Consider the following 12,252-nt stretch of genomic DNA (forward strand, 5'->3'; position numbering starts at 1 on the left):
AAGGAGAAGGAAATACACACTCTTGTCTCCCTCTTCATTCCCACTGGACTCTGTACAACATGCTTTTGGAGCCAAGAAAAGGGAGGAGGAAGTCCTGGGAAATTTTTGAAGAAAGTCAGTGCTCTCTGACTGTCATTGCTGGGAGCCTTAGGATAGGATGGAGCCATGAACCAGACACACATCAGTTCTGGGCCATTCTTTAGCTGCTGGGCCAAGACTGTGCTGAGATCAAACTCAACAAGAAGTGGGCCTTGTGCACAGGATCAGGAAACTGGCAGGATGCTCTTAACTCCACTGTTTCATCTTTCCTGGACACAAAGACTTGTAATTAAGTATTAATGGGCCGATAGCTCAGTGGTAGCGTGCTTGCCTAGCGTACTACCATCCTGGGTTTAATTCCTACCTCAACAAAAAGAAGAGAGACGAGATCCACAGGGTAGAGACGAATATAATGTGACCCACCGCTATGAAGAGAGATAGCCAGTAGTTCACTGACTAGTTCATTCAGCATGCACTAAACACCTATTGGGTATCACAGGCTGTTGTCCCTGCTGGGTATCCAGGAGGAGTCTTCCTATATGGCCCCTGCCTTTGTGCTTTTGGAGCCAAGAGAGGGGAGGAAGAAGTCCTGGGAAATTTTTAGTTTTAGTGATAAAGATGCTCAGAAGAGAGATAATGACACTCATACTTTGGGAATTGGAGGGAACCAAACCCAGGGCTTCGTTCGTACTAAGCAAGAACTTCACCATTGAGCTGCACCCCTGCCATACATTAGTACTTAATTTTAGTCTGAAGCACACTTCATGGTAAAATAAGCAGCGGGTTCCACAGGTCCCACCCACATGACCACTATTCAGCAAAGCACAGGAGACAGTGTGGGCAACCCAGGGAGGCCATCTTTGATGGTACAAGCCAAGACCCTACATGCTGTGCAACTCTAGGAAAGTGAACCTACTACCCACAGGGGATAGACCCCGGCTATGACTGCCGAAACCTTGTGAAAAGTGTCCATCCAGTAACCCTCAGGTGACCACAGCATCTGCTTTGCTCTCTCAGGCACAATTTGACATCGCAGTGGCCAGCGAGATCATGGCGGTGCTGGCCTTGACGGATAGCCTCGCAGACATGAAGGAGCGGCTAGGAAGGATGGTGGTGGCCAGTGACAAAGACGGGCAGCCGGTGACCGCTGAGGACTTGGTGAGTGTTCCTCGGAGGCCCTGGGGAGCTTGCTGCCCATCCAGAGAACACTGGTGTACAATGGAGGTTCTGAAGAGTCGCGCATGCCCCGTTATCTCCTTCACATTGGTGTTAATAACAGGTCTGTACCTGGCTGCAACCAGAACACATGAGATGTATTTCATAAGCATTTCATATTCTTGTCTGTCTTGATCCCTACTCTACTTTGCCCAGGCTGGGGTGAGGAAGACATGGGCAGAGCCAACAATCCCAGGTGCATGATCAGCTTGGGGGATGCCCCCCACCTAGAAGCAGAAGGGGGCCAAGGGGACAAATCAGCATGGGCCTAGGGTTTCTCGTGCTGATTTGTGTGTCTTTTTCTTTCCTGTAGGGGGTGACAGGTGCCTTGACGGTTTTGATGAAAGATGCCATCAAACCAAATCTGATGCAGACCTTGGAAGTAAGTAGTTTCCCTTTTATTTATTTATTTTTTGTATTGCTTTTTTTTAATGTGTGACTATGCATCTGTAGGTGTGTGTGCGTGTTAGATGAGGGTGCCACATGCATATACATGCATGTGTGTAGAGGTCAGAGGTCAACATCTACTATTATTCCTCAGATACTATCAACTTTAGTTTTTGAGACAGGGTCTTTCATTAGCCTGGAACTTGTCAATAATGCTAGACTGACTGGCCACCCAGTCCTAAGGTTCCACTGATCTCTGCCTCTCTGGTCCTGGGATCACAAGTGTGCCACCATGCTGTTGCTGGAGGGCTCCTCTCCTGGTTCCCCAAGCCCCGCAGTCCCACAATCTACGTATACAATAATCACTCAGAAACTTATATTACTTATAAACTGTATGGCCATGGCAGGCTTCTTGCTAAATGTTCTTATATCTTAAATTAACCCATTTCCATAAATCTATACCTTGCCACGTGGCTGGTGGCTTACCGGCGTCTTTACATGCTGCTTGTCCTGGTGGTGGCTGCAGTGTCTCTCCTTCCTTCTTCCTGTTTCCCCAATTCTCCTCTCTCTTTGTCCCACCTATACTTCCTGCCTGGTCACTGGCCATCAGTGTTTTATTTATATAGAGTGATATCCACAGCACCATGCCACCTTTTTTTTTCCCTTTACTGTCTTTTTAACTTGAGTTCTGGAGTTCAAACTCAGATCCTTCATGGTAAGGTATCTGTCCACCCCTGGTTTTCTTTTTATAATTGTTTGTAACGTAGCATTTGCTTTCATTGGATTGACGTTAGGCAATACGAACATTTTCGGCCCGAGTGTCAAAATAACTCCTTGGTCTTCTGAAAAAAATAAATAAAAAGTTAAAAGTGAATTTATTGATTCTTCAGTGTGACTCATGTCTTGGCTTTGGCTTAACTGACTAGAATAGGAACATAGGAAATAAAGATCTACCTAGTGCACCCATGGGTGGTAACACCATGTTTATCTGACATTGTCTAACTTTTTTTAAACTTTATTTATTATGTTAATTATCAATTGTTTGTTTTATAATAATAAATTGGTTTTTTCCCCCAAGTAAAATACAGTAAATGCCAAGAAATATTTTCTGAGGATATATATTTATTCTTGTCACTTTTGTGGAGACACTTTTTATAGTCTTGTACACAAACACAGACATTTTGTCTTGGCTTCTTTGATTCCAAGTGTTTTCACCAACATGTATACACATTACAACCTAGTTTCTAAGTTACTGGTCATATTCATTTGATTTGGCTAGATAACAGTTTTTAGGATTTAGACCCAAAGAGATCCGAACGGGGAGGAAGTATCTGGATTGGGTTTAGCAAAGAGACAGATACTGGGCTAGAGAGATCGCTCAGGAGTTAAGAGCACTTCCTGCTCTCACAGAGGAACTAGGTTTGATTCCCAACACCCACACAAGAGCCCCAGTTCCAGGGGATAAGATATCCTCTGGCCTGAGCCATGCATATGGTACACATGCAGGCAAAACCCTCATAAACAAAAAAATCAATATTTACAAAGAGAGAGAATAGATGTGGGGGTGAGAGATGTTACACTGGTCTTTTTATAGGCAGTTGCCAGGGAGAAAAAATATTTCCACTCCGGTCAATGTCACTGGATAGAGTTAAAATTTGTGCTAAGCTGCCATGGGAAAGAGGGTTAAAGGTGGCCAGAGGGCAAGTACTTGGGAGAACAGAGCAGAAAGACCATGTAAATGTCCAAATCCATCCATGTACTCAGCTGATGAAAGGCTGAGTTTGAATGGACACTTTGCCATTTACATTTATGTCCTGGGGATGAGTTATTTACTCCTTCAGTCTCAACTTTCTCCCATGTAAAGTGGTGGCGGTAACAACTAGCCCAACAGGGTAATGGTGAAGATTGAATGTTGCTGTGGGATGGTCTTTCTGCACGCTGTGAATATGTGTTGCTATGCTGTGAATATGTGTTGCTATCATTGGTTAATAAAGAAGCTGCTATGGCCTATGGCAAGACAGGATACAGGCAGGCAGGAAATCTAAGCAGAGATACAGGGAGAAGAAGATGGAGTCAGGGGAGACACTGAGCGCTGCTGGGGGAGCAATATGTAATGGAACACAGGTAAAGCCACAGACACGTGGCAATACATAGATTAATAGAAATGGGCTAATTTAAGATGAAAGAGCCAGCTAGCAGGAAGCCTGAGCCAAACATCAAACAGTTTGTAATTAATATAAGCCTCTGTGTATTTATTTGGGACTGAGTGGCTTTGGGACACAGGAAAACTTCTGACTATATATAGAATGTTGACATAGGGCGGTAGTGGCACACGCCTTTAATCCAAGCACTCAGGAGGCAGAGGCAGGCGGATGTCTGTGAGTTCGAGGACAGCCTGGTCTCCAAAGCGAGTTCCAGGAAAGGCGTAAGGCTACACAGAGAAACCCTGTCTCAAAAAACCAAAAAAAAAAAAAAAAAAAAAAAGAATGTTGACATACATACTGCGGGTGGGTGCTGAGAACATATGGGGAGCTTGGATTCAGAGGTCCCTGCACTCCTGAAGGTCGCACAGTGGTTGGGAAGGCAGATAGCAGACCGACAAGTCCACTGCCTGCCCCTCGGTACAATAGCTGAATAAGAAAACTCAGAGAATGTGAGCACAGAATAGCATGGAGCATGTATCTGTGTGTTCATAGGATAACTGGTGGAGGTGTGAGAAGCCAAGGGACCATGCTGTGTGGGCCTTACGGAATACTGCTCCAGGCAAGGAGACCAAAGACGGGGTCTAGATCAGTGGTTCTCAACCTTCCGAACGCTGCAACCCTTTAATACGGTTCCTCATGTCATGGTGACCCCCAACCATAAAACTGTTTTCATTGCTACTTCATGACTGTAATTTTCCTACTGTTAAGAGTCATAATATCGGGCTGGAGAGATGGCTCAGAGGTTAAGAGGACTGGCTGCTCTTCCAGAAGACCCAGGTTCAATTCCCAGCAACCACATGGTGGCTCACAACCATCTGTAATGAGATCTGGTGCCCTGTTCTGGCATACAAGCAGAACACTGTATACATAATAAAGAAATCTTTAAAATAATCATAATATAATTATCTGTGTTTTCCCAAGGTCTTAGGTGACCCCTGTGAAAGGGTCGTTCAATACCCCCAAAAGGTTTTCGACCTACAAGTTGAGAACTACTGGCCTAGGGCAAAAAGAAAGCTACCAGACAGTTTAGCAGGACTATGAAACCTGAGCTGGATACTGCCAAGTAAGGATATGATTCAAAGGCATCCCTGGGCTTAGGAACAAGGCCCAGGCTCCAATTCAACAGACAGCTGTAGTGCCAGAGGAACACAGAACAGAACCCTGAAAGCACAGGTCTGCCCACCGCTACCCATCTACCTTCCCCGACTGCCACCGCCTTTTCCCTGTAGCCTGAACCCTTCCTCTCTCGGACCATGTCCCATCTGACACCTATAAGTGTGCTTTGGTAGGTTGTTTTAAATCTTAGCAATCTCTGGGTATGGTAGTATTCACCTGTGACCCCAATACAGAGAGGCAGGAGAATTAGACATTTTGAGGTCAGGGTGGACTGCATAGAGAGTTCAAAGTCAGCCCGAATTGTGTACTGAGACCTTGTCTCAAAAACTCACCGTGCAGAGAGATAGCTCAGTGGTACAGTGCTTGCCTCCAATGTGCAAGGCCTCGGCCTAGCACAGTAAGTGAACTCATAAGTAAGTAAATAGATATCACTAAGCCTTTAAGATATCTGCCACGCTGAAAGTCTAGTTTCATTTAATAAATGGCGTTCTCCTAAGCAATGCTTAGTACATTGACATTGTTCCTCATTTTTATTTATGGCATTGACTAGTTTAAGATTAGGTGAACAGATAAGTTGTTTAAAAAACAGAGTGCAGATTGGTTAAGATAGTTGCATGTATGAACTCCGTCTGTGCCTTGATTCTAGACAGTCATTTGGGAAGGGCTCCTGGAATCAGCGACACTAGGGGAGAGGGAGGTCTGTATCCATGGATAGCCTAAAAGTCTAATTTGTGGGCAGTATTATATTTTGGACACACCCATTGCTAATGTCATCAAAGGCCATTGGGGAGTCCCCTGCCTCATGACAGGTGGCCAAGATGCCAGCAGTTCTCAGTCCTAGCTGTTCCTTGGAACACCTCAGAAGACTCTGGAATACTGATCCATGCCAGGTTCTAATGTAGACTAAGAGGAGCAGGTGTCTAGGGGAGGGGTTAAGGCCTGGATATTCCAGACAAGCCTATCTAGAGCCATGTTGGAAATCAAAAGATTCCCGTAGATGAACTCACACGGCATTGATAAAATCACCATATGATAGAGCACACGGTCCGGTGCCGTTGTGGCCACAGGTTACATGCATCCTTCTAAATTAAAGTTTGATAAAGTTAAAAATGTAGCCTTTCAGTTGCTGGACCACCTGTCTACTGTTGCATTTATTTAGGTTTTGGAGAAAGGAGTACTTGCAACATTTTAAGTACTTGCAGCTGTACATGGCCAGGCCTATAGTATAGGACAGAATGGAATTGTAATACTCTGTTGATGCTCTGGGAAGCAACCAAATCACTTAAGAGACTGAAGTAAGAATAATTGGAAGTAATAATCTTAGGAAGTTTCTGGAAAGAACCATTATGGAGAGTATTCATCAGGAGAAACTGATGAATACTCTCCATAAGGCAGTTCCTACTTCCCATTCCCAAGCATTCTGTGTATGAAATAAAAGTCAAGATGGCTATACCTCTGAGTGGAATTTTTTTAGACAGTGTGTTTAGCTCAAATGCTGACATTGAATGTGTGCCATGGTCGCTGTGTTTGAGTGCCTGATGACACCGTTCGATCGTTAGTCCACTCACACTCCAAACTGGGAGTTTCAAACCAACACTGTAACCTTAATACTGTTATTAATCTGCTCTGTGGCCTTGGAGAATACCCCTTGTTTCCCTGGGCCTTGGGTTTCTCATGTCAGGAAGAGTCTGGCTCTTGCTTGCACATTATTTGGCTCCATGATTTCCAGCTAAAACTAAAACTACTTTACACAAAATTATAAAATGAAAAGCAGAGGGTAAAAATCATGATTACCAGGCTGGAGAGAAATCGACCAAATGGTTCCTATTCTGGTGAGATGGGAGTAATGACATTTCCAGACCTGTCAACCATAGTTAGTCATTCACAGAAACCAGAAAGGAGAGAGAGATACAACAGGATGTGTCAGGTGATCTAATATAACCTGTTAGCTTCCCATTACTGTAACAACTGCTCAGATAAACAATATCTAAAGAGGAGAGGTTTCTTCTGGCTCACAGGGTCAAGTTTTCAGTCTGTGTCTGGTCACCCTGTTGTTTTTGGCGCCGTGAAAGACAGCACATCCTGATCAGAGAACGTATCAGAACAAGCTGCTCCCCTCATAGCAGCACATGAAGACAGTAAGTGACCAGGGATCAGTAGTCCTCTTCATGGAGATGCCCCTTCCCTGGGACTGAAATCCTCCCACTTAGGCCCCATTTCTTAAGGGTTTCACCACTTTCCCTTGGTGCTAAGACTTCACCACAGAGGCCCATGGAGGATAGTCAGGAATCAGACTCCAGCAAAACATTCCATAATGCACACATCAAAACATCCTGTTGTTCTCCTAAGATACATAATTGCCAATTAAAAACCAAAATTTAAGGGCTAGGGAGACGGCTCAGTGAGTAAGAACACTTGCTCTGCAAGCATTGGGGCCTGAGTTTGAGTCCTAATTGCCCACATAAAAGGCTAAGTGTGGTCACAAACACCTGTAACCCCAACTCCTGTGTTGAGGTGGGAGACGGAGAAGAGAGGACCCGGGGCCAGCTAACCTCGCATGTGAGCAGTGAAAAGCAAGAGACCCTGTCTCAAATAAGGTGGAAGGCTTAAGACCAAAGCATGAGGTTGTCCTCTGACCTCCACATGCAGACTGTGTTTTGCATGATACACCTGCGCGCGCGCACACACACACACACACACACACACACACACACACACACACACACAGAAGAAACAAAGATAGAATCACAAAGAGGTTTTGCTGATACATGAGTCATATAGCCTAGATAATAAGAAAAGCTCTGTGGAAGATGCACGTCCTTTTCCTTTTTTAATAAATAGATTTGCCTTAGATTAAGCAGCAACTTGGGGTGATTATTCCAGGAATCATGAAGCCTATGCCTGTTCGGCCACACCATGTCACCTGTGACCCGTGGGGAACCAGGGCCTGATGCCTCTCTGACAGATGGCGGCGATGAGATCGCAGTCTGTGGAGGAGGCGAGCCAGCTGCCATCCAGGGATGGGGCCGGGGACTCGGTCTGCATTGCGCTTCTCCAGGGTAGCAGCATGCCCCGGACGACAGACGGGACTGGGAGACTGTGGACCAGACTTCCGAGTCTTTTTTCAATTTTTTCTCAGAGCACTTGAAAGGTGTGTGTGTGTAGCTCGACGAGAGGTGTTGTGGGTAGTTAGGGAGATGGACAGTAGTCATGTGTACCTGTGAACACGAATGCTTGTCAGATTTTATAGTCCCCGTATGTTTGCATCACTTTGACCTCAGGACCCGTGTTATTCACTCTCCTGAGGACTCGGACAAGAAAGCTAAACATCGAGTTCAGATCGTGGCTTTGAGAAGCTGTTTTATTCTCAGACCATTTTTTTTTTCCTTCCACTAACTGTCTTCCTGCTTTTGTTCAGCTCTCTCGTCCTTGAGCCACGCTCAGCGAATAGCCCAGCGTGGTTCATGGGAATTTTCCGTGCTTCCGAGCCGCCCCACCCCCACCCCGCATCACTCCCTGCTTCCCACTGTGTCAGCAAAGGGGCAGCCTATATTTTCACAGGTGGGGCCAAGCCTTCCTCTGAGCAGACCCCCAATAACCTGCCTGGGGTAGGGATAAAGCCTGAATGTTTTAATGAGAAAATTATTTTCAGATAGGACTAAAAAGCCTGTTGTCATCAATAAAGGAAAATTTAAAAGAGTATAAAAATGACTATATTGACAAGGTTCATTTAAAGACTTGGAAAGCCTGAAATTTTTAATTAGTCCCTTATATTGGTTTTGTTTTGTCTGTAATTATGCTGACTGGTTTTATGTCAACTTGATACAAGCTAGAGTTATTTTGGAAGAGGGAACCATGTCCCCGCCAGATTGGCCCATGAGCAAGGCAATGGTTGACGTGGAAGGGTCCAGCTCACTGTGGGCAGTACCGTCCTTGAACTGGTGGTCCTGGGTGATATAAGAAAGCAGAAGGTTGAGAAAGCCACAAGGAGCAAGCCAGTAGGCAGCATTCCCCGATGGCCTCTGCATCAGTTCCTGCCTTAAACTCCTGTCCTAACTTCTCTCAGTGACGGAATGTGATCTGACAGTTGTATGCTGAAATAAACCTTTTCCTCTCCAGGTTGCTTTTAGTCATGGTGCTTTATCATAGTAATAAAAACCATACCTAGGACGGTAATCAGTAAGAACTGTTCATAAACTAGGTATACACATATTAAAATGTCCTAAAGAAACCCATTATTTTGTATGCTTTCTATAGTAAATTTGAGTTGGGTATGATAGTACTTGGCTGCAATCCCGGTATTTAATGAGCAGAGATAGGAGGATCAGGAGTTCAAAGTCATCCTTGACTACATAGCAAGTTTGAGGCCACCCTGGGCTACATAACAACCTGTCTGAACAACCACAAATCGTTTCTATCATTGGTACATTTCACCCATGGTGTTTTTTCTCTTTTTCTTTGTTTTCATTGTCTTAATAATTGCCAGGTTTCTAACATATAAAATAGTTGGATTATTTTTCAAAGAATTAAACAGAATTTTTAAAAAATGAGAAGACAGCTTTAGTATGAAAACAGTAGTCCGATCTTGTCCTTTATGTAATTGGCCTGTCCTGGTTCCCATAATTCATGAGTTGTGTTGATTTTTATATTTAGTTCTTTCTTTATTTGTTTGTTTGTTTGTTTGTTTGTTTGAGACAAAATCTCATTTAATCTATACTGGCATCAAACTGATAATCCTCAATTCTGCTTTAACTTCCCAGATTCTGGGATTGCAGGAATGTGCCACCACGCCTGGCTTTGACTTTTCTTCTCCTCTCCCTCCTCCTCCTCTCTCTCCTCCTCTTCTTTCCTCTCTCCCTTGTTCCCTCTGTCCTTCCCTCCCTTTCTGTCTCCCTCCTCATGTCCTCTCCTCACTATGTAGCCCTGACTAGCCTGGCACTGACTGTGTCGACCAGACTGGCTTTGTATTCACAGAGATCTGCCTTCCTCTGCCTCTTAAATGCTGGTAGATTTTTCTTGAATTGACTAATTGTTATGGGGGGGGGGAGAACATGGAAGATATTATTTAGACTATCAGGGTTTGAGTTATTTTTTTAAATATAATTGGGCAATAAGAAATAAGGCACAGGGCTTATTTCATGATCAACAGGCAATGAACAGTAACTTATCAAAATCATAATTGGAGGTGATTGCATTCTTAGAGATTTTATCTCTCACTCAGCATTAACTGTAGGCTAATTCTGCCCAAGGAGACTTGAGACATACTTGATGTCTAAGTCAATTAGGGTATCTTTGGTTTCAGTTTTGTTTCAAAGGGTTTTGTTTTTTGTTTGCTTTTTATTTGTATGTATGTATGTATGTGTTTATGTTTGTATAATGTGTTTGGAGGCCTCAGATTGGCATTGGGTATCTTCCTCTATCCATCTCCACTTTGATTTTCAGGCAGAGTCTCTCACTGAACCTACAGCTCATCGACTGGGTAGACCAGCTGGCCCAGCAACCTCCCTGGATCCACCTATGTTGGCCTCCTTCCCCTCCCTCACTTCTTGTGTGCTAACGTTTACAGGCTGGTGTTACCATGCCCAGTTTTTACATGGCCTCTGAGGATATGAACTCAGGTCCTCATGCTCTGGTGCCAGGCATTTCACTGACTGATCCATGTCCCCAGCCCTGTTGTGTTTATTTTTAGGTCAGGCTCCTATAGCCCAGGCTGGTTTCTAACCCCTTCTGTAACTAGCCATGACCTTGTGTCTCTACCTCAAGTGTTGGAAGTACAGATGTGCTCCACCCTATCTGGCTCACAGTACATTTAGATCTCTTGGGAGCTATTGTGCTTTGAGTGTGCAATATGGACTCAGAATGTCCGGGTAAGCTTTAACATGGAGCACTCTGTGGCACCTTGTGTCCCCAAGTTAAGCGTGGTTTCCATTCTTCTCTTTCCTTGGGGATTCTAATTTGTTCTTCTTCTTCTTCTTCTGTAGGGGACACCTGTGTTTGTGCACGCTGGCCCCTTTGCTAACATCGCTCACGGCAACTCGTCAGTGTTAGCCGACAAAATTGCTCTCAAGTTGGTCGGGGAAGAAGGGTTTGTAGGTAAGTAGTATTATTTAAATTTTAATGATTGTAGAATACTGATAAAATTGAAAAGACAATGGCTGGGATAGAGTATTGATGTGGAATCTCATCTTTTATACCTCTCTTTGTAGAGGGTCTCAGTATTGGAGAACTTGCTCTATTCCAGTACAATTATATTGGTTGAGCCATTGATTCTGTGGTCAAGCACATATGCCTTCCAATACCTGTCAGTTGAATGACCTTGGACGTATTTTTAAGTAGCACTGAACCTCAATTTTCTTATCTGTAAAATGGTGCTATTGAAATTACTTTAAATAGTTATCCAATGGATAAATATTTAGAACTTACCACATTCAAAGCTCAGAACTGGGGATCCAGTGGTCAGCAGAGCAGATCTAGTGGCAGGCCTCATGGAATGTCCTGTCAATGGTGTGTGCACAGGAGAATGTGGTCATTGCCTGAGCCATTAGCAATCATCATAGTACTAATACATTAAAATCAATGGGATTTTTTTTCTTCCTGGAATCCTGGTGTGTTTCTTGTGACCTGATAGAAGGGAGGTTCCCAACCAGTAGGCTCCAATTTTATTTGGTAGATTCATACTGTCTGCTGTCAGGAGGGGCCACCTGCTATAGAGCCTTCGTCATGGTTACTAGCCATGATCTTCGGCAGAAGGATAAAGCTATGAAGAAGCAAAAAACAAAAACAAGGATTCATTTGATGCTGGAAGGATTTGATTGTCAGATTTCCCCCATCCAGCAGGCAGTTCTCATTATCCCGTAAATGTCCATGATCAGGTCGAGCAGCCGCTTCCTTCCCAAGGACCATCAGCCTTGCATCAAACTCAAAAAGTGAGTCCCTTTAGAAGAAGAAAATTCTGCTGGGCAGAGGAACCTAGATCTACACTTTCGCACTGCAACAGCTCAGGGTTCTTTCAGAGTTATTGAGACTGATTTAAGGATCCCTTGTAGACACGGAGCCTGGATCAAATGAGGATTTATGTAATTCCATCCTTCAAAGATCTGTGTAATGCGCAATCATGTACTTTGCTGCTTAGGCACCAAGTCCACAGCAAGAGTGGCGAGGCACGCTAAGTGGATTTGCTCGGATGAGCATCCAAAGCAGTAGAGCTAATGACTGAGGAGGCTGGGGAAAGGCAGATATTGAGGAGATGGGCACTTAAGTGAAGAGGTTCTAATGTATTGACTGTGGATAA

The 12,252-nt window shown here is 44.2% G+C and overlaps 1 protein-coding gene across 1 annotated transcript in view; it reads left to right on the top strand.

Annotated features, from left to right (window-relative positions):
• Window positions 1–12,252, top strand: part of Mthfd1l (methylenetetrahydrofolate dehydrogenase (NADP+ dependent) 1 like) — a 192,652-nt gene that overhangs the window by 78,993 nt on the left and 101,407 nt on the right. Inside the window, exons 18-20 of the mRNA XM_015996812.3 lie at window positions 1,057–1,197; window positions 1,568–1,636; window positions 10,943–11,054. Of these exons, the coding sequence (XP_015852298.1) occupies window positions 1,057–1,197; window positions 1,568–1,636; window positions 10,943–11,054 (322 nt within the window). The remainder of the gene's footprint in view (window positions 1–1,056; window positions 1,198–1,567; window positions 1,637–10,942; window positions 11,055–12,252) is intronic.

The sequence above is a fragment of the Peromyscus maniculatus genome, chromosome 16 (assembly GCF_049852395.1).
Source record: "Peromyscus maniculatus bairdii isolate BWxNUB_F1_BW_parent chromosome 16, HU_Pman_BW_mat_3.1, whole genome shotgun sequence".
Classification (NCBI taxonomy): Eukaryota; Metazoa; Chordata; class Mammalia; order Rodentia; family Cricetidae; genus Peromyscus; species Peromyscus maniculatus.